Source organism: Schistocerca serialis, chromosome 1 (assembly GCF_023864345.2).
Source record: "Schistocerca serialis cubense isolate TAMUIC-IGC-003099 chromosome 1, iqSchSeri2.2, whole genome shotgun sequence".
Taxonomy (NCBI): domain Eukaryota; kingdom Metazoa; phylum Arthropoda; class Insecta; order Orthoptera; family Acrididae; genus Schistocerca; species Schistocerca serialis.
The window spans coordinates 908,949,425-908,970,936 of NC_064638.1; the positions used below are offsets into that span (position 1 = coordinate 908,949,425).

Below are 21,512 nucleotides of genomic sequence, written 5' to 3' on the forward strand. Positions count from 1 at the left end.
TGACATACGCACCAGTCTTGGCACATTTTGTTGAGAATACTGAAATTTGCTCTAGGATTGATGGGGATTCCTACTTGACCACAAAGCAATTTCTCTTTGTTGAGCACCTTGAGTACAGATTTGGGAAAGTAGGAGCAATTTCAGTAAAGAAAAGTTCCATTCAGATTAAAACGGCATCCCATGCTCAGTCACGGGACTGCTCATGACCACCTTTTACAAACCAATGATGAACTACATGTCTGTTTGTAGTGATGATGAGTTGTTCATTTTGTCCATCATGTCCAGCGGAGGCAGAAGGAAATATAGCTGATACTGAGGTCTTGGCAACTTTTTGCCTGATAAAGTCGAGGCGATGGTGTATTGATGTGATGTGTAACTATATATTCCCTTTCCATGCAGTGCTTCAAATGCATGAGATTTGGACACATGTGTCTTTGAATTGTAACACCAGCCCCGTCTGTAGGGATTGTGGACAACAGTTGCACATGAATGCTCCTTGTGCTATTCCTCTCGTCTGTGTCAGCTGCAGGGAACAACATTCTCCCTATTCACAGGACTGCACTGCCTTCGAAAGAGAAACAAAAATCCAAGAATATGACACACTTGACCAACTCTCTTATCAGGATGCTAAGAAGAAATATGGTCATTCGAATCCTGTGCATATGACAATGATGTTTTCTATGGCTGCAATGTCATCATCCTCTGTAGTGACAGTACCCTTGCCCTTCATACCTTCTGTATTGGGCTTTTGGAGCCTTTTGACTACACCCACTCCTCTGGTGATTGGGTGTCCTCCTCCTACTATTTCCCCCACACTTACATGGGATTGTTCACTCTCCACCTGCTGGGGACATCGATCCCCAACTCCCGGCCAGAGCAGTGGCTGAAGGAGCCACTGATTGCTGGTCATAGGGCTTTGTGTTCCTCCTCTGTTCCTGCAAGCCCTTGTAGACATCGAAATCATCCAAGGACAAGAGGGGCAAAAAGAAGACGATATTGACAAAGGAGGTTCTAGTGGTCCCCATGCAACTGTATCCCGCATGTTCAGACTGTACCCGAGGCAGAATTCCTTGTGTTCACTGTGGCACTGGATCCCCCCACCACAACCTGCACCAGAACTGATGTGTATTGATGATGTATCCTTGCAATCAATGGCAGCAGGCGACACTGGGGCATAACCTGCCTCCTTGGTCCTTTCACACTCCCACAGGACACCAGTAGCATGATCCTCCAGTGCAACTGTAGTGATTTTTTTCAATCACCTGGGTGAGCTACAGTGTCTTATATGTTTACTTTGGTTTCTGCATTGCCTTCCAGGGAACTTCGTTACCAACATCACAAACCCCTACCCTCTGTGGCTCATGGAGCTATTTTAAACCAGGCAGGGTGGCCCAGTGGCTAGCACACTGTACTCAGGATGATGGTTCAAACCCATGTCCGGCCATCCAGATTTAGGTTTTCCATGATTTCTCTAAATTGTTCCAGGCAAATGCTGGGATGATTCCTTTGAAAGGTATGGCCAATATCCATTCCCATCCTTGACGCAATCAGAGTTTGTGCTCTGTCTCTAATGACCGCAGTGTCGACTTGACATTAAACCCAGTCTTCCTTGTTTGTGGGGCTATTTTAAAAATAAAGTTGGTTATGATGGCCTTGGGTGGGGTTTGCACATACATTCTGGACTCTGTCTACAGTGAACACATGCCACTGCATATGACTTTGGTGGCTATGGCTGCTCATATGCTGATGTCTGTGGATTTTTACTATCTTTAATGTGTACCTTCCTCCTGACGGTGAAGTGTCTCAGAACATGTTGTCTTACTTATTTCTCAGCCACCCTCCCTCATTTTTGGCAACTTCAGTGCTCACATCCCTTTGTGGGATGTAACTAAGACCACTCGCCATGGTAAGGCTATTGGAACTTTGCGCGCTGAGCTTGATCTTTGTCTCTTGAATATCGATTCCCCCACACACTTCAGTGTGGTATATGATCTTATTCAGCCATTGATCTTTCGTTTGCATCCCTGGTCCTCTTCCCTACATTCATTGAAGTGTTCATGATGGCCTGTGTGACAGTGATCATTTTTCAATCTTCCTGCCCCTCCTGCAGCATCACTCGCCTGGCCATCCATCCGGATGGACTCTCAACAATGTTGAGTTGGATGCCTTTGCCTCTGCCATTGTCCTTATCCCCCCCACCACGTAAAGGAATCAGAGTGTCCATCCAGAGCATAACCAACTGTGCCTTGTGCTCTCTGAACAAGCTGTGAGCAATAAAGGGGACAGTCTTCCTGTCATGCTTCTTCCAGGGAATCTACTGTGGTCTGTTAGGTTCACATTGGCCACACTTGACTGACACATGGCCACATCCTGCAATGTGAGGATACACCCCATTGTTGATGTGGTACCCATGTGATGGTGGCTCACGTCCAACTGGACTGCTTTAATTTGGCCACCTTATGGCAAAACCTTAAACTTAAGTACACGCTGCCTCTGGTGCCAGTGGATGATGCCAGAGTGGCTCACTTGTTTGTACATTTTATACTTGAAGGTGTTTCTGCTCCTGTCTTTGAGGTAGGGCAGTTTGGCCTTGTTGGCCTCTTGAGGGATTGAAGGGGTGCACCAACCGATTTAGCTCATAGATGCCCTTGCTTTGTGGTCCATCCTGTCTCTTGCCCTTCCACCTTTTTAATTCTTCATATTATTTTATGTCTGTCATTTATTTACTACCTCATCATTGTTGTACTATGTCCTGATATTTTATCAACTTGCCCAAGTTGCTACTTTTCTTGCAGTAACAGAGTGTGAGGAAACACCATTCAGATGCAGAGGGTGCACTTCTCTCTGGGTGGAGCTACTCACCCAACTTCACCCTCTTACCCTTCTCTCATGTCTATTTGCTTCTATCTCTTGGTTTTATTGATTCTTGGCTAAAATCGGGTTCATCAGGATTTGTCTTATATGCCCTTCCTTTCTGAGGACTCCTTCTGGCGTGACACATACAGGTTGGAGGGTCTGATGACCTCACAGTTTAGTCTCTCTAACCCCATCGATCCAATCCATTTCAGCCCAATTTGCTGTTGTGACTGACCACTGTTCTTTATGTTGGTTAATATGCCTGAAGGATCCAGTAGAACAAATGGCAAGATGGTTAGGAAGTTTCAGGTAACCAGCTTTACAGTAATATGCAAAAATTCATGCTAACACAATCTGCCTTTCCCAGAATCAACTGGAAGAACATTATAGCCTGAGTAAAGGTAGAAGAAATCAAAGGAGAATTCAAATTAATAGCTGAAACATCATAAAAGAGAAACTATGACCCAGTGGGACAGAAATAGTTGCTTGTCATCTCAGCTCATTTAAGCTCAAACATACTTATTTATTTGGTCTTTAAATATGTCTGCTTGTGTCTGTATATGTGTGGATGGATATGTGTGTGTGTGCGCGAGTGTACACCCGTCCTTTTTTCCCCCTAAGGTAAGTCTTTCCGCTCCCGGGATTGGAATGACTCCTTACCCTCTCCCTTAAAACCCACATCCTTTCGTCTTTCCCTCTCCTACCCTCTTTCCTGAACAGGCAACAGTTTGTTGCGAAAGCTTGAATATTGTGTGTATGTTTGTGTTTATTTGTGTGTCTATCGACCTGTCAGCGCTTTCTTTTGGTAAGATATATTTTTCCCACGTGGAATGTTTCCCTCTATTATATTAATACTTATTTATTTATTTTTCAATGACAGTCCGACATCAGGTCATCTGAAATATCCAAAGATGGAATCAGAAGCTGGTATCATGGGCCAGATCTCTTCCAATCTGTCACACATTACGAACTGTAGACGGAACCAATGACTTCTACAGTTGCTCCATATCACTGGACTGGAATTGATTTCTTATGAAGGTTTACTATGCTGGCAAATAGTAATACATGAATAAAAATGTGCACTCGCTGTTCGCAGATCAAGTTTGATATGAAAGCAGTCCTTTCCACGACAACTCGAGGGTCTTGTGAGTTCCAAGTTGTGCTATTTGATCTGTGCAACACACTATACTATCCACACTTGAATGTGTGATGGACAACCTGCTTTGGTATTTTAAATGGACATTGTGTCTTTCTACCTGGATTACGTTATGTAAGCCACTGCAGGGAATGCCAACAGTGGAACAGGTGCCTCAGTTACCTGCAGAACATCTGGTATCATTGCCTTCTGTAGCTTCTCCATGTCATTGATTGGGTGGGGGTGGCATTCTCTGGAAATTGTCTTGTTTCGTGGAGAAGACATAATTTTGAAGGATGGACAACCACGTGTAATGAGCTCTGATCGTAGAAAAGTGTTTCAGTTAAATATGATATCAAAACAAATTTCATGATGCAGCGTCCTCTATGGTATGCCAGCTACCTGCTACCCACTGATGAAGGACCTTGCAGAACATTTGAATAGGGTGTTGGCAGATATGCTCTCAGTGTATGTTGATGTCAAAAAGCCTGACTGTGATACTGTACTGCCTCACACGCCTTCTGCACAGAACACAACAAACCAAGACACTACAGATTTCACACCATTTTTTTTAATCCACAGTTGATGGTCTGAAACAATAATGTATGTATTATTGCAGTTTTTGGCCTGATGATGTTGAGGACGTATACATCAAACAGCATAGGACCCAGACTAGAGAAGCAAGCCAGCTGGCACGCATTTGGACCTTAAACACCCAAAATAAAAATAAAATAAAAAAAGAAAAAAAATACATGAACAATATAATATCAAACACTGACCTGTAAGATACAAAAAGTGCAGTGACATCATCCATGTCCTTTCAAAAATGTCCAAATGGCTCTGAGCACTATGGGACTTAACATCTGAGGTCATCAGTCCCCTAGAACTTAGAACTACTTAAACCTAACTAACCTAAGGACATCACACACATCCATGCCTGAGGCAGGATTTGAACCTGTGATCGTAGCAGTTGCGCGGTTCCGCACTGAAGCACTTAGAACTGCTCGGCCACCGCAGCTGGCCTCCATGTCCCAACATAAAGACCTACTCTACAATCATAGTTCCTCAGTGGAAGTAACTTGGAACATCTCGGCGATCAGAATATGTGAATCCACGGCTGGTGCTGTCTGAGGTACCAGTGACTAGACCCAGATCCAGGAAACTACAGTGTATCCTAAAACAGCGGGCTGCTGTTTTACTAAGCAGGAAGCATTGCTGTGAGCTCTGCATTGCCTGCTGTGGTGTAACCATTAAAGTCACTGTCTGACAACATATGGGTCACCATTCCGAATCATACCTCCATCATTGTTCAACATTTGTACTTATTGGATGGTTCTTGGACATACTTATGCATAGAAAGCTTTCTATGTATGTTTAAACTGCAGCATTCTGCTAAGTCAGGCAGTTCAGTTCCACATGTGCTGTATGTGTACTCAGTAAACACATTTTCCGTGTGAGGTATTGGTTCTTGTTGACAACCTTGTTGATTCCAGATTCTGTGTGAAAATATTGGCCTGTGTTGTATGCTTAATTCACTTGTGAGAAGGTCTAAATGTTTATAAGGGATATATTCCCTGAAAGGAGAGATAATTAAATACCTCACTAACTGAAATGTGCAAACTCTACTGTGCTTCTTGGTATCTTTTCATAGCTTTACAAGTCCTTACTTGGAAATGCATAATAACTGCTTCAATTTCTTTGCCTATTTTAAACGTCAAATCACTGTCTTTTGTAATTTTCTTCTAAGAGAAATTTTGAGTTCAGTTTACAAGAAATGAGCACTAAAAATTTTGTAAATTACTGTAACTTAATTGACATCTTAGTTTTCCACCTCATGTTATTCTATCATTTGTAGACTGGAATTGCCTTGTTGATTACCATTGTACTACATTTGACTTTCTCGGCTCTTTGGTGGCCACCTCTTCCTTCCATTTTTGTTGCTCTCATCCTCACAACAAGTCGTCTGAGTGACCTTCCATCCTTCCCAATCTTGTCCTTCTTTCCCAGTTGTGTTCTTCTTTCCTTCTTGATGGAGTAGCAGAACTTAACAAAGGACTATGCACAGTCTAAATTCGACATGTATGTTGGTAATGCCTGTTGTGATTGGTCACAGGAAATTAAGATGGCAGACCAGATGATTTGTATATCCAGTGATGTAGTAATGTTTTGGATTAGATTGTAAGGGAAATATTCAGTATTTGACATAATAATGACCTTATCCTACTAGGAGAAAATCCTTTTTGTCATGAAAGGCTATTTGATGCAAAAGTACAATAATTTAACACTGGATTTTTTTTTCTGCATCATGGTTTTCCTTTATTGTTATATGCACTGCAGGACTCACCAGCTCACAGCCGAATTATGTCCTTCCTATCTAACCTAGGCTCCATGCTAAGCTGCTGATAAGTTTATCACCTCAATGTAGATTCCATAGAATAGTGTTGTTGTATATTCTTTAAATTTACAGTGATGACACAGACAAGCGATAAAGTTACATTGTGACGTGTTCTTTCCATATGTGGCAAGATTTATATGTAAATCTTTTTTAAAGGACGATCTTAGTTGTATAGTTACTGTGAACAGCAGCCATGTCTGTGAAATAGAACAGAATTTTTACATACACAAATTGTGAGAAATGTGTTTGATAGCTACCATTCTGTTCACACTTTTAAGCAAAACACATCATATACAGTTCTAAATGTAAAACCGTGATATTTTACAAATTGTTTCATTACCTGATTTTGGTTTTACATGTTTGACAGGTGTGAACTAACTGTCTGTGTATGAGATGAAGTTTGCTGTCAGCTGTGGAGTATAAATTGTTGCGCAAGACATGAGACTTCTCATGGAATCCTTCACATTAATTCAAACTGTACAGCTGAATAGAAATTATACTTAGAAAGGGTGTTACTCTCTACGTGCAATGATGTCTACTCTCATATCATATATTGTGTATATTTAAATTTGATAACTGTTTTATGTTACTCCTGTCACTATCTGCCTTTTTGTCATCATAAGAAATTAGCAACCACATATTACTACCAATTTTTTATTGTTATTTTTTCTGTGGAATGTATTTTGGGAGGTACAGCCTTTATTTGTACTTTTCACATTAAAATAGTGATCCAGCATTTAACAGATTCACTGTTTTGAACATCATAATGGGGTTTTAAGTTGGGTGGTATATCTATGCCTTCTTCTAACCTGAAAACCTACTTAATGCCTAAGTTATAGCTGCAAATTGAACTTAATGCCCAACCATATAGTGCACATCATCTTCAACATCTGCTGTTGTATGAAAGGTAAGTCATAGTAAGTATTAGTAGAAAAGTCAAAACCAACAAATATTTGCACCCCAAGTCTGTCAACTTCACCAATAGAGCTGCCAATCCACATTTACACACATTAGCCGTATTTATATCTAAAGTTATCTAAACCAAGTGTGAACATGCAATCTAGAACCTTTTCTCTGTCATGAGATTACTGCTTCTACACTGTAATTAAGGTACTTACTTGTAAAATTCTAAATGTTAGTGTATACTGCCTATTGATATCATATGTTTGTTTTTGTTTTTAGATTTCCATTTCCACAACAGAATTTCCAGCAACATATGCCAATGCCCGTTCATAATCCAGGAGGCAATATTTTACACTACCCGACAGCACCACTGTGGCAGCAGCAACATCATCATCATCATCCTCCTCAACAACAACAACAACATCATCATCACCATCAACAACAACAACAACAACAACAACAGCAACTTTTGGAAGACCAAAAGCATAGGGAATACCTTAAACAACAGCAGAAACTGAGGCTTATTAGTTCTTCAGCCAACAAGGTATTAATTCTTTCAGATTTTGTACTTGATTTCAAGTTTGATACGTTTTTGGGAATGCAGCCAGACCTTTATCATTTCTCGGACCAATATTTTTGCTGAAACCTGGCCAGGTTTTTTCTTGGTCAGTTTGAGATTGATAACAATATACACATCATGCATATTTATGTCTTGAGAGCTAACTGTGGCTGGGGATTATATTTCTGCAGCCTGCTCAATCAAATATGAGAAACTGCAGATCCCATCCAGAGTCTCATCTTTGTGGAATTTTGTGATTGTGAAAGTGGTGAAAATATGACTGAAAGAAACCTTAATAGATCAGGACAAGAATTTTCACTTAAATAATGAATGAATCAACTTTTCTCTCTTCCTAAAATGAGTCTTTGTTGTTATATTTCCTGCCACTAGTATGAGTTTGTGCAGCCACATGTCCAATTCATAATTACTACGATACTTGCCACTTTCCACTGATGCAGAAATTTCTCAATAAGTGCTCTTCAGGCAATAAAATTGTGTAATTGTATCTTCAGCAATAATGGGAATTTAAGGATGGAGCAATACAGAAAATAAGGGAAAGGCAACCACCAGCCTGTCATTGGACTGATGGGTGGAGCACAGAAACACATAATGTATTCACGCAAGCTTTTGAGTTCTTGCTCTTTCTTTAATAAAAGCACTTGTGTGCTTGCACACACAAACACACGCATGCACCCCTCCTTCTCCCTCTCCCCATCCTACGGCCATGAGTCTTCATCATGCCCACAGAATATTGCATATGCGATGTGTGTGGTTTTATGTGTGAATCTGTGTACTTTTAGCAGAAAAAGAGCAAGAGCTTGAAACCTAGTGTGAATACTGTTTCCTGATACATGTTTCTATGCTCCACACACCAGTCCACTAAAGATTGCCTTTTCCTTATTTTACGTACAATGTTATCTTTGATGCATACACATTTGAGCTGCATCAGTTCATGTCCCAACTTTGAAGCAAATGCAGTCTGCCATCTCAAGAAATGAATGTGTCAGCTATAGAGCATGTGGGTATGAATGTGCAAACACATTCAAACTATTGGATATCAATATCTACCATAGCAGGTGGATACATGAACAGTTGCGTCATGAGGTATTGGAATACAGTGACACTCTTCAGTTATGTTATTAGTATATTACCCAGAATGTTCATCTTTGTTCAAACACGCAGATGTACTGGAATGAAAGTGAACTCATTAAGTGTATAGTAATTTTCTAACAACATGAATAAAGAGTACTGTTTTCTGACACAAAGCGTTGTTCATTTGCTGATCTGTCATGGCAGGTATTGATACACAATATTTTGAAAGTGATTACTTGCTCTCACTGCTTCTATATAGCTGTTGCACAAGAATTTGACATGTGTGGGCATAAAAGGCAAATTATGAGTATGTGTTGAATAATTGTTATAGATAAAGCAATAGGTAGCATTTGTGTAAATGATGACTTGAACATTTAATATGTTCACAATTATGGACATGATCTGAAGTAAATAAGCACAAATTGCATCCATGTGTCAGTCTCTGTTTTATTTTGAAAATGGCTGGATGGTCCCCAGTTGAAGTATTGTTGCATGAAGCAATGATGGCCTGGTTATAGCGTCTTGACTCTATTAAAGAAACAATTATAATGCCCTCTATGTTATCATTCCTTTTGTACGTGTTGCAGTATTGACAGTGATTATATTGTCTTTGGTGTTAGCTTGTTAAATACTAAGCAATTTTTCTTTTCCACTGTGCTGGCTCACTTAATAGTGTTTGACACAATCATTAAAATTTAAGACAAAGTAAATTGTAATGAAAGCTTCTTGGAACAGTGTTTTGCCCTGTAAGTTTTAAATGTCTTGTATCTAATCCAAACATGAATTTGGGTGCCTGTTCTTTAAGATAATAAATTAAGAACAGTGTTACAGTATTCCATTTATGTTAGGCTAATGCCATAAGCTGAGACAAACAAATAAAAGTGAAAAATATACAAAGTATCCAGACTACACAAAGTCTATGACTAACACTAATAAGTAATAGCTGGTGTAACATACATTGTTTAGTAAATAAACATATGAAGGTTGGACATTACTTGAGAAACAACATACATGTTGTGTCTAACAAGCATTGTAGCTGAAAGTAACCCTATTACACAAGTGCGAATCAGTAAGTCGAAAATGTCAGAATACTGTTTACCATGTTAGAATTTTGTGCTATTGTGCTTGTTTGGTTTTAGAGGGCAACAACACCTGTTGAATGGAAGGAAACTGATAAGCTGTGTTCAGTGGTCAATGATCTGTGAACTGCAGCCAGTTCAAGATGGCAGGTGCACTTAGGTAGTGTACCACAGTTGTGTGATTTTTGTGATCGTAGCGAAATGTGTCCCATTTGTGGTGAGAACTTTATTTCAAGAAAAACTGCTTTCAGTTGGATGAAGAATCACAAACTGGAGCATCTTGGTCGTTCTGTGAAGTTTTTCGCTGATGCCACTTTGCAACATGTAATACATACCAACAATTTCTACTGTTGGCAGGAGATGTGATGCTTCTGGTTGATGAGCTCACCTGACGAACAGAAGAGTTATGCAGACATTTCATTGGGAATGCAGGGAAATTCCACCACAGAACAGTGGTTCAGGTTCCTAAGCTTACAATGTGTCAAGATTAGCCTGGATAACACTAAAAAACCAGGACTGTTTGGCGTAATCCAAAGATAATCCTGGATTTTTATGCTGTCTCGGGATGTAAAAATGGCCGGGTTTGAGAATATTATGACTGGTGAGGATTTTTTAAATTTTAGACCTATTATGTTTGACATCGTGTTTCATTCTCGGTCATGCCTCTCTCAGTTGACCTTAGAGCAAGTGCTGACGTTGATGGAGAATTGTCATTATTGGTTCCACCACAATTTTTCACTTAGTCACTGGGCACTACAAGAGGGGCACTGCATTTATGTTGTCTTCGTGTGAAGTAAATCATTTACATGTTTTTGATCATTTTATCTGTATTTGTTTTTTGTCTCATAATTTAGGAATGGGCAAAATAAAGTGTGTGTTTAATGTTAACCTGCAACAGGAATACAAATTTTTGAAATTGTGTGCTAACAGTGACAATGAATATGTTTATTGTGCACTATGTATTGGAGAATTTTCTATTGCGCATAAAGGAAAGGGTGATTTTAAGGACATGTGAAATCAGCTGAACATTGGAGTGCTATAAATAAAAGTGCTTCACCAAAGATAAGAGATTTTTGTAAACCCAAAGATAGGAGTAATAGTGTTCTGGAGTGTGCTGCTAGACAAGAACTCACTTGCAAAACATCAGACTGTACATCTAAACTGCCTAAAAAATTATACAACTTAAAATTTTCATCTGCTATAACGAAAACAGAGGCAGTTATTGTTAATATTGGTTTGCCATTTGTATTTGGTAGTCTGTTGCATTCTTTGGAAAACATTAATTCTGTAACTGTAATGATGGATAGCTCAAACAGAAGTGAAGTAAAACTTGTTCTGATTGTTGTAATGCATTTAAGTCTGGAGGAGGGAATTCAAATTAAACTTTTAAATTTCAATGAAACATCACATGAAATTGCTCAGAGATGGCAGGTGGCAGCACTAGCAGTGGAGGTTATATAAAGCTCATCAGGGGAATGGCAAATAGTGCAGTGATTGTCGTAATGCAGAAACAGAATGATTTATCTGACATAAGGGCGTGATCATTGGCTTTTGGACAAAGGGTGGAAGCATTTTCAAAACAGCTAAGTTTGTTAACTGTTCTTGTGCTGCTGTAGTTGAAGTATACAGTGCTTGGGAAAATGGTACTATTCAAAACTGGCATTGAGGCAAGTGTGTTGCACCACAGGCCACATGTGACATGGGTGGAATGATGTTTGCAGAGATGTGTACAGGTGAATAGACATGCACCATTGAGCAGCTGACTGCCTAGATGAACCAAGGAGCTATCAGCAGTGTCTCCTGAATGTTTGTTCAGTGAATGATGCTGCGTATGGGTCTCTACAGCAGATGCCCAGTTCATGCACCCATGCTGACTGCTGTTCATTGGTGATGATGGCTGACATTTGCATGCCAGTATCACAGCTGGACTTCCATCGAATGGTGATAGATAGTCTTTTCAGATGAATCATGTTTTATGCTCTATCGGACAGATGGCCATTGGCGTTTATGGCATGAAACGTCTGAAAGAAAACACCCTGAAACAATATCAGAAGGGTCAAGGCCGGAGGAGGGAGTGTTCTGGGGAATGTTTTCATGCCATCTCTGGATGATTTCATCATTCTGGGAGGCAAAATAGGTCAACACAAGTATCCATCTATACTTGGAGACCGTGTGTATCCCTACATGCAGTTTGTTTTTCCTCGGCACAATGCCATCTCTGGTGGGCTGTTGACACAATGGATCCTCATGGCACTGAAGTCGACATAGCTCCACATTCCTGTTGGTACCTTCCAGAACCTCATTTTCTCGTGTCCTGCATGTCTCGCAGCAGTCATGCTGCAAAAGGTGGTTATTTAGGCTTTTGATGGGTAGTCACGTTAATGTGACTGGACGGTGTAGTATTCAATACTTAGAGTTGTGGAGAGGCAGCTTTGTTAAATTCAGACAGTTCCAGTGGTTAAATTTATGAACTGAAATTGTCTGGGCTGATTTAGAAGAGACTACACAAGCTGCTAATGAAATTATAAAAGATTCAATAAATATTGATGATCTACTCAATGATTGTCTACTCAATGATTGTACATTGTTGAACCAGGAAATTAAAAACAAAAATGTAGGTTGTGGTTCAAGTTCTGAAAAAGTATCAGATAATGTTGAACAGAAGTGGAAAGCAGTTTTTAAGAAGTTTCAAAAGACTGATATTTCACAATGTTTCTAAAATGACTGAGCTTGTGATGGCTTTGCGTGAGACATCTGCTCCAGTTAAAAGTGTTTTTTCAATTGTGGGGAACATTTGGTCTGCAGAAAGGAGTAGCAGGATTTCAGAAGCTACTGTTATAACATATGCTAAATTTTAAAATTGATTCAGATCATTCGTATTGTAAATTTCTTTGTGTAATTAAAACAAACAAGCCATTTCTGAAAAAGTCATGTTTAGTGAAAAATACAAATGAATAAATAAGTCTTAATGTTTCAATAAACTTTTAAGGCTTTCAAGTAAATCAAAAATATGTCCTAGGTTGGACCCAAAAAATATGGTAATATGACAAGGGCTGGATCCAAAAAATATGGTAAACCTTCCAATTCCCATTTAGGCTTCCAGATTTAGGTTTTCCTTGACTACCCCAAATCACTTAAGGCAAATGTTAGGATGATTCTTTTGAAACGATGCTGTCAGTTTCCTTCCCCATCTTTTCCCAAACTGAGCTTGGGCTCCATCTGTAATGATCTTATTATCGACAGGGAGTCAGACCCTAAACCCTAATCCTTCCTTTTAAAATTACAGAGAGAGAATGTCAAAAACAAAGTACTAATGGTACTGATGTCATTTGTTTCTATTTTTTAACTTATTTGTTCATTCTCATAGACATCATCAACAGGAGATTGAAATTCAGCAGCAAACGCCAGCTCCTTCTTCCAGTTCGCTTTGCTAGTCCTGTTGTTAGTCGAATATTTTTGCATCTGGTAGAAGGCACATACAAACAAAATCCATATCTAAGGCTCAGTCACATGTGAGTGAGAGACACACTGTGACAACCATACAGTCCAGTTTCAGCTGCCCTTGACTTCTTGTTGTTTCTGCACAGCCTGAAAGGCATTGTTTTGGAAAGACTGGGGGGTGGCAAGTGGTGTTTGTGAGGTGGACAAACAGCCTTGTAGTCGCCAGCTTCCAGGGGCGTATTAAGACTGGAAAAAGCACTGGCAGTGGTTTATCGATGCAGTAGTGATATGTTAAAGGAAGTTATCTCACTTTACTTATTTATTTTCGTTATACAGGTATTAGTCCTGATACATACTGTACACACATAATGCTAGCTATCCATGCATTGATAGAGATTGCAGGCTGGCAATCCTTATTACTGGAAGAAATTGCAAGGCACTAGTAACAGTCACCACTTCTGATAGAAAGTCGACAATGCTTAACTTCCTATCCGATTGTAGCTGATGGATGATGTGTCATTCACAAGGAACATAAGTCAGATTTTCTGTACATAGCACGTGTTGGCAGATGCAACTCCTCATATAACAATCCGTCAACATCAGCCGATATTTTCTGATAATAACTGAGCATATATGGTCAGTGAGTTCTTGTTGGAATTTTATAATAATAGGAATTGGATTAATTAACAGAACAACAGATTTCTAGTTTTTCAGCACATTTCAGTCAGACCACAGGCAATATAATGCACACCACCATGGACAGTCAGTGAATTAAGTTGAACATACTGATTGTCCACCAGAACTGATATGTCTTGTGCCGGTTGAGACCCAGTGAGAGCACACTCCAAGTAAACAATCATTTGAAACTTCCTGACAGATTAAAACTGTGTGCCGGTCCGAGACTCGAACTCGGGACCTTTGCCTTTCGCGGGCAAGTGCTCTACCAATGAGCTACCCAAGCACGACTTACGCCCCGTCCTCACAGCTTTAAATCTGCCAGTACCAGTAAAGCTGTGAGGACGGGGCGTGAGTCGTGCTTGGGTAGCTCAGTTGGCAGAGCACTAGCCCGCGAAAGGCAAAGGTCCTGAGTTCGAGTCTCGGTCCGGCACACAGTTTTAATCTGCCAGGAAATTTCATATCAGTGCACACTCCGCTGTAGAGTGAGAATTTCATTCTAGAAACAATCATTTTGTTAATAAATGGATCAACCAAAAGTTCTCCTTCAGAGACAAAATCACTTACAATAGTTCCTGAAGATTTGTGATTAGCCCTAAATTTTATATGAGGCTGAATTTAGGCCGAAGGCCTAAATGATGAAACAATCAAATGTCAGGTATTCACTTAGTCACAGAGCAAGACACAATCTAAGGTTAACTTGTTAGAAGAAAAAGGCACAAAAATAAGTTGGGTAGCTGATAACCAAGTCTTGGTCACCGAGTCATAGTGATGGTGGTGACAGATACTGGAGGCTTCTTCACTCAGCAGCGGCTGGCAAGTAGCATGGTGTGATGTGTAGCAGAGATTCTAAATCAGACTGTGATTGAAGAGCTGCAGGTGCAATCAGCATCTGGCTCAGGGCTCAGTTAAATACACCTTGTAGTGGATTTGTCCCACCTTAAATATGCAGGCCGCAAAGAGATGCTAGAGGACTGTATGCGATCAAATGGCCTCCTGGGAAGCAAACGGGGCGACAAGGCCAGCAACCTCTAATAGTGCTTGTGCTGTCACCTGCTGGCCTATTCAATGTGCATGATTGAAGTTCTGCCTTTTGTTGCTGTAACTCATTCCGGGTTAGGCCACTAGGCCACAGCTGTGAGAGGAGTTGCAGGTCTGCTGGGCGAGCAGCCCATACACTACATCCCCTCCCTCCTCTCCCCCTCCTCCTAGCCAATGAAAGATGAAAGGATGGTGCCCATCTCAAAGATTTGGGCTGTAATGCACCCACCTGTAGAACTGGTGACTCTGGAGAGTGTGAGCGATACATATTGACAGGGGAGTCGGGAACAGAAGAGATGGACCGATGTCCCTGAAAGCTGGGGATCGCAATCCAGTCGAGGAGATGGCAGTTATGGCATTTGTCCCCGGCACGGAGAGAGAGGAAGCCCCAATTTGGAACCAAAGATAATGAAATCCTCTGGTAAGGAGGCATCAGTGTTTGGCAGGGGCACACCAGATCTGGGTGGAGGCATGTGGATCTGGCGTGCAGTGTCACTTCTACCATGGACAAATTCAAGAGCAGGATAGATGGCTGAAAGTGGTGCAAAAGCACTCTGGCTTCCTGTGTTGGCAGTGTCAAGGAATGAAGGTATCTTGAAATGTCTAGTGGCCATGTCCCTAGGCTGGAATTCTGGCGCTACCGCAAGGCTGATATGGGCAAACCGAGAGCAGCTGGCAAGATTGATAGCAGTTGAGGAGTGAGCTATGTGGAGGGAGTCTGTAAGAAGACCAAACTTAGAAGTAGACATGGGATGTAGATGGCTGAAGTTGTGCAAAAGCACTCTGAAAAGGACATGGACAAATTGTACACAGAGGGTAGATGTGGGGGTAAGAGCACTTGGAAAGAAAAATTGCTGAGCCCAGAGCATGGAAGTGAGACCAGAGGGCGAAGTTAACCTGTTGAACCAGGACTGCATAAATAAGTGCGAAAGCATGGTAAATGAAAAATGACGGTATAGGGAGTGTAAAGGTGGGTGCCGTAGCACTTGGTATGTAAAATCTTTTTGCCCAGAAGGTAGAAGAATGTGTCAGGAGGGCAGAGGTTGGTACAAGAGCACTTGAAATTGATGAGTATTGTGCCCAGGGGGATAGATTGGTGCATGAACACTTGGTAGGAAAAATGATTGTGCCCAAAGAGCATAGTTGGCTTTGGAAGCTCTGGAAAAATAGGAAACTGAGTGCAGTTATCTTGTCTGGAGAGGAAAGAAGAAGAAGAAGAAGAAGAAGAAGAAAGTTGGTGAGGTTAGACACAACTGGCTAGGTCAAACATTTTGGGCATGGTTGAAGCACAGGATGGGTCAGTTGGGAGGGAATTTGCACAACTGTAGAGGTTTGCTGCTAAGAGGGCAGGTTCAGGTAGTGTAGAAAGAGGAAACTTCTGTGATGCTGTCCAGCGGAGGCTGATCAGGAATAATGGCTGAGGTTGTCTGGAGTTGTGATGACTCTGGCCATTGGTTCTGGTGCCTTGCCAGAAGCAGGAAGCTGTGGCAGACAGGTCCAGAAGTAGTTGACTCTGGAAGCATCTGAGACAGTGGCTGGGTACCTCTGGTGCCATGGAGATACAGGCCAGCTGTGTCATATGGTGTCTCTGGACTTGCGGAACGTTGAAGAGCAAATATAAGACTTAAGGTGCCTCTTCCATATGGAGGACAAACATCAGAGAACTAGGCATGTCAGTGCAGAAGTTACTATCAAAGTCTTTGTGACATGGTAGTCACAAGCACACACTGTGTACCTGAGGTGAAGAATACATCTAAAAGTTTAAGTTCGGAGAAAAGTATCTCATCACTGCATGCTATGAGACTAAAGTTGCCACTGGAACTGATGGAGGTGCGAGGGCCCAAACCATACTCGTTGCCAACCGATAATATGTCTTGCACCAGTCAAAGTACAAGAACACAGTCCAAGTAGACAATGTAGAATCATTTTTTTTAATATATTCATCAACCAAAAGCTTACAATTGTTTGTGAAGGTTCGTTAGCCCTGAATTTACCCAAATCCAAATTTAGGCTGTAGATCTTAATGATAAAACAGTCATAGTCAGATATTCACAGGGTGTATAAGCCCTGGGACAACAGGGAAATCTAGGGAAAAAGCCCGGGAATTTTTTCATCGGGGAGAAATCTGAGAAAACCCCAGGAATTTTGTAGGATTCCCAGAATTTTTCATTATTTTAGTTTTCAGTTAAATTTTTGTAAGTTTGACTGGTAAGAATAGATAACTCTCCCAAAGAACTTTACTGTGGCCCACTGCTACAGAATAATACTATAGCAATAAAACATAAATGAGAGAATAACACCAAAATAAAACTTCAGTTGTAAAGAACTAGTGCCAATTACAACAAATAAAGACAGTGCACACACAAGCATCTGCAGGCAGCAAAATGTGTCAAAGACTATGAAGTAGTTCGTAACAGCAAACTGCTTTAAATGTGTCTTACTTGTGGGTCTCATTTTGATGAGTGTGACATCACAACTGTTTAAATTTGCTACAGATCATGGGAAAATATTGCAAATGGTGGTTCTCATTCAAAACTTATCACTTTGAGGTCCAGCCACTTAGAAACATTTTAGGCCCAGAAGACCACTCATTTATGCCACTCTTTAATATTTTAGTGGCACATTTGTGTTTGATGTATCTTAAAGGGTAACACAGGCAAGAAAAGATCAAGTTTCAGTGTTAGCGTTTCATATTTATTTTAATTCTCTCATAGATTAAAAATTATGCACTAACGATGGCAAAAGTATAATTATCCTTCAAAAAAGTATGAAGCAAGTTCTTGAGGAATACATGCAATCAGGGGCGATTCTAGAAGTCGGTCAAGGGGGAGAGGGGGGATAATTGGTGGGGGGGGGGGGGGCGGGGAGGAGGTTTGGGGGAATGGAATATTGCTTAACAAAAGGAGAATTGGGGTCTTCCACCAACAAATTAATAAAATTTGGTTTTCCTTAAAACAGTTTTTGGTAACTGTTTTGGAGTTCAGGGTAAAAAATATATATTAATAAATAATAAGACGCCCATTTTAAGTTAAATGATATTTATTGGTTTAGATAGTAAGCTATTTACCACTCTTATTCTTTTGTTAAAATGTGTTTGAAATACATTTCAACCTATATTGCTACATAATTATATTATTCACTGATTTCTGAAGTCTGAAGTCATTTTATTCTCTCTCTCTCTCTCTCTCCCACACACACACACACTCACACACACACACACACAAAAATAATAATTATGACAACCAATATTATACACTCCTGGAAATGGAAAAAAGAACACATTGACACCGGTGTGTCAGACCCACCATACTTGCTCCGGACACTGCGAGAGGGCTGTACAAGCAATGATCACACGCACGGCACAGCGGACACACCAGGAACCACGGTGTTGGCCGTCGAATGGCGCTAGCTGCGCAGCATTTGTGCACCGCCGCCATCAGTGTCAGCCAGTTTGCCGTGGCATACGGAGCTCCATCGCAGTCTTTAACACTGGTAGCATGCCGCGACAGCGTGGACGTGAACCGTATGTGCAGTTGACGGACTTTGAGCGAGGGCGTATAGTGGGCATGCAGGAGGCCGGGTGGACGTACCGCCGAATTGCACAACACGTGGGGCGTGAGGTCTCCACAGTACATCGATGTTGTCGCCAGTGGTCGGCGGAAGGTGCACGTGCCCGTCGACCTGGGACCGGACCGCAGCGACGCACGGATGCACGCCAAGACCGTAGGATCCTACGCAGTGCCGTAGGGGACCGCACCGCCACTTCCCAGCAAATTAGGGACACTGTTGCTCCTGGGGTATCGGCGAGGACCATTTGCAACCGTCTCCATGAAGCTGGGCTACGGTCCCGCACACCGTTAGGCCGTCTTCCGCTCACGCCCCAACATCGTGCAGCCCGTCTCCAGTGGTGTCGCGACAGGCGTGAATGGAGGGATGAATGGAGACGTGTCGTCTTCAGCGATGAGAGTCGCTTCTGCCTTGGTGCCAATGATGGTCGTATGCGTGTTTGGCGCCGTGCAGGTGAGCGCCACAATCAGGACTGCATACGACCGAGGCACACAGGGCCAACACCCGGCATCATGGTGTGGGGAGCGATCTCCTACACTGGCCGTACACCACTGGTGATCGTCGAGGGGACACTGAATAGTGCACGGTACATCCAAACCGTCATCGAACCCATCGTTCTACCATTCCTAGACCGGCAAGGGAACTTGCTGTTCCAACAGGACAATGCACGTCCGCATGTATCCCGTGCCACCCAACGTGCTCTAGAAGGTGTAAGTCAACTACCCTGGCCAGCAAGATCTCCGTATCTGTCCCCCATTGAGCATGTTTGGGACTGGATGAAGCTTCGTCTCATGCGGTCTGCACGTCCAGCACGAATGCTGGTCCAACTGAGGCGCCAGGTGGAAATGGCATGGCAAGCCGTTCCACAGGACTACATCCAGCATCTCTACGATCGTCTGCATGGGAGAATAGCAGCCTGCATTGCGGCGAAAGGTGGATATACACTGTACTAGTGCCGACATTGTGCATGCTCTGTTGCCTGTGTCTATGTGCCTGTGGTTCTGTCAGTGTGATCATGTGATTTATCTGACCCCAGGAATGTGTCAATAAAGTTTCCCCTTCCTGGGACAATGAATTCACGGTGTTCTTATTTCAATTTCCAGGAGTGTACATGAAAACTTATCTTTTCTTATAGCTATGCTTTCACACTACTTAACAATGATGTTGCTATTGGCTGACTAAATCACATGTCCTATGCTCTGAATGTCTGCTGTCATTGACTGCTGAGAATATGTGACATGAGCTATGAGTGGCTGACAAAAGTGGCCCCAATCTCGATTTCAGTGCTTCAGAAGCTAACGTGCTGTATTTGGTGTTCTGTTTACACTTTCCGATTGAAAAACTATGCAGTGTAAATATTTTCACACATCCAAGATCTTTCCAAAATGCATTAATTTTTGCTGGATTTTGTTTCCTAATGTGGCGGAAGTTCTATGCCGGTGTGTAAAACTTTCACCGTTCAAAGGATTGTTAAGTTTTACAGCTGTGCGGGAAAGTGTATTGTCACTTAACGCAGAAAAAATGTAGCTTCATGAGGGATATAGTGTATTTTCACATAGGAAAAAGCGTATTTTTAACTGGGAAACCCAGAAAAATCCTGTTTTTTTTTCTTTTTTTCTTTTTTTTTTTTTTTTTTGTCCCACTTTTACACCCCGATTCACTTGGTCACAGAACAAGGTACATCTAAAGTTCACTTGTTAGAAGAATGATGTATGAAGGTAAGATCGAAGGCTGGGACCCAAATTCTAGTCGATCCTGATGCAGAGGCGCTGGTGATGGTGGCCTAATCAACATGCATGACCGAAGTTCTGTTGTCTGCTGATGTAACCCCTTCTGGTTATGGCACTCACATATCACAGGTGTGAGAGGGGTTGCAGATCTGCCAGGCGAGCAGCCCACTTTCACTTATGTTGCAATGCAAAGTGTGGCTTGTGTCAGACAGCTATTTCTAACAAAGCAAATTTCTGTTCATGTTATTTCGTGCCTGCTAGATGGTACGCAGCACACTTGACATTCTTGGTCATGTAAAATATGCTTTGTAATTGTGGTATTCTGATGAGAGAAGTGGGGAAGGAAGTGCTTTGCCGATTTCCTCTGATATGTGACAAGAGTGTAGCTGGGACCCTACCCTCCACACTATACATTATTGGATAACTCTCTGACAGTTCCTTTTTGGACCCACTTTGTTCTGCTCTTGTCGCCCCTCACTTTATAAGGAACCTTCCCTGAAATTTTGTTCTTGAATTTTCATGTGTTTGCGTACTGTCACTTTATTCATGAATATTTTCTTTTCTACTATCTTTTAAGTACTGAAATATATTGAAACACTATGTTACATTCCTACTTGTTTGGGAAGTTAGTTGTCGTTCACATTCAGTCACATTTCTTCACCATTGTTATTTTTTCTCTTTCTTTAATATGTTTGTAAGTAAACAGGCCTTTATATTTTTAATTCCCTAGGCTGTAAGTGCTGACAAACTCATTGAAAATCTCTTGGAAAAGAAAGAAACATTCCAGCTGAAGTCAAATACAAGTGCCGATGCTTCTCATGTTCAGGTGAGCTTGAATCACAAATATTTAATTTATTAGCAATATGTCTCTTAATTTTAATGCCCTTTCTCTTAATTTCAATGTCCATTTTGTGTGTGTGTGTGTGTGTGTGTGTGTGTGTGTGTGTGTGTGTGTGTGTGTGTGAGAGAGAGAGAGAGAGAGAGAGAGAGAGAGATAGAGAGAGAAGAGAGAGCACTCCTAGAGTTGCATGCGTAAATG

General features: G+C 41.4%; 1 protein-coding gene across 1 annotated transcript in view; it reads left to right on the forward strand.

The window, feature by feature from the left end:
* The window catches only part of LOC126412080 (synergin gamma-like), a 161,490-nt gene that overhangs the window by 59,759 nt on the left and 80,219 nt on the right, over positions 1-21,512 (forward strand). Inside the window, exons 2-3 of the mRNA XM_050081486.1 lie at positions 7,569-7,833; positions 21,204-21,299. Of these exons, the coding sequence (XP_049937443.1) occupies positions 7,569-7,833; positions 21,204-21,299 (361 nt within the window). The remainder of the gene's footprint in view (positions 1-7,568; positions 7,834-21,203; positions 21,300-21,512) is intronic.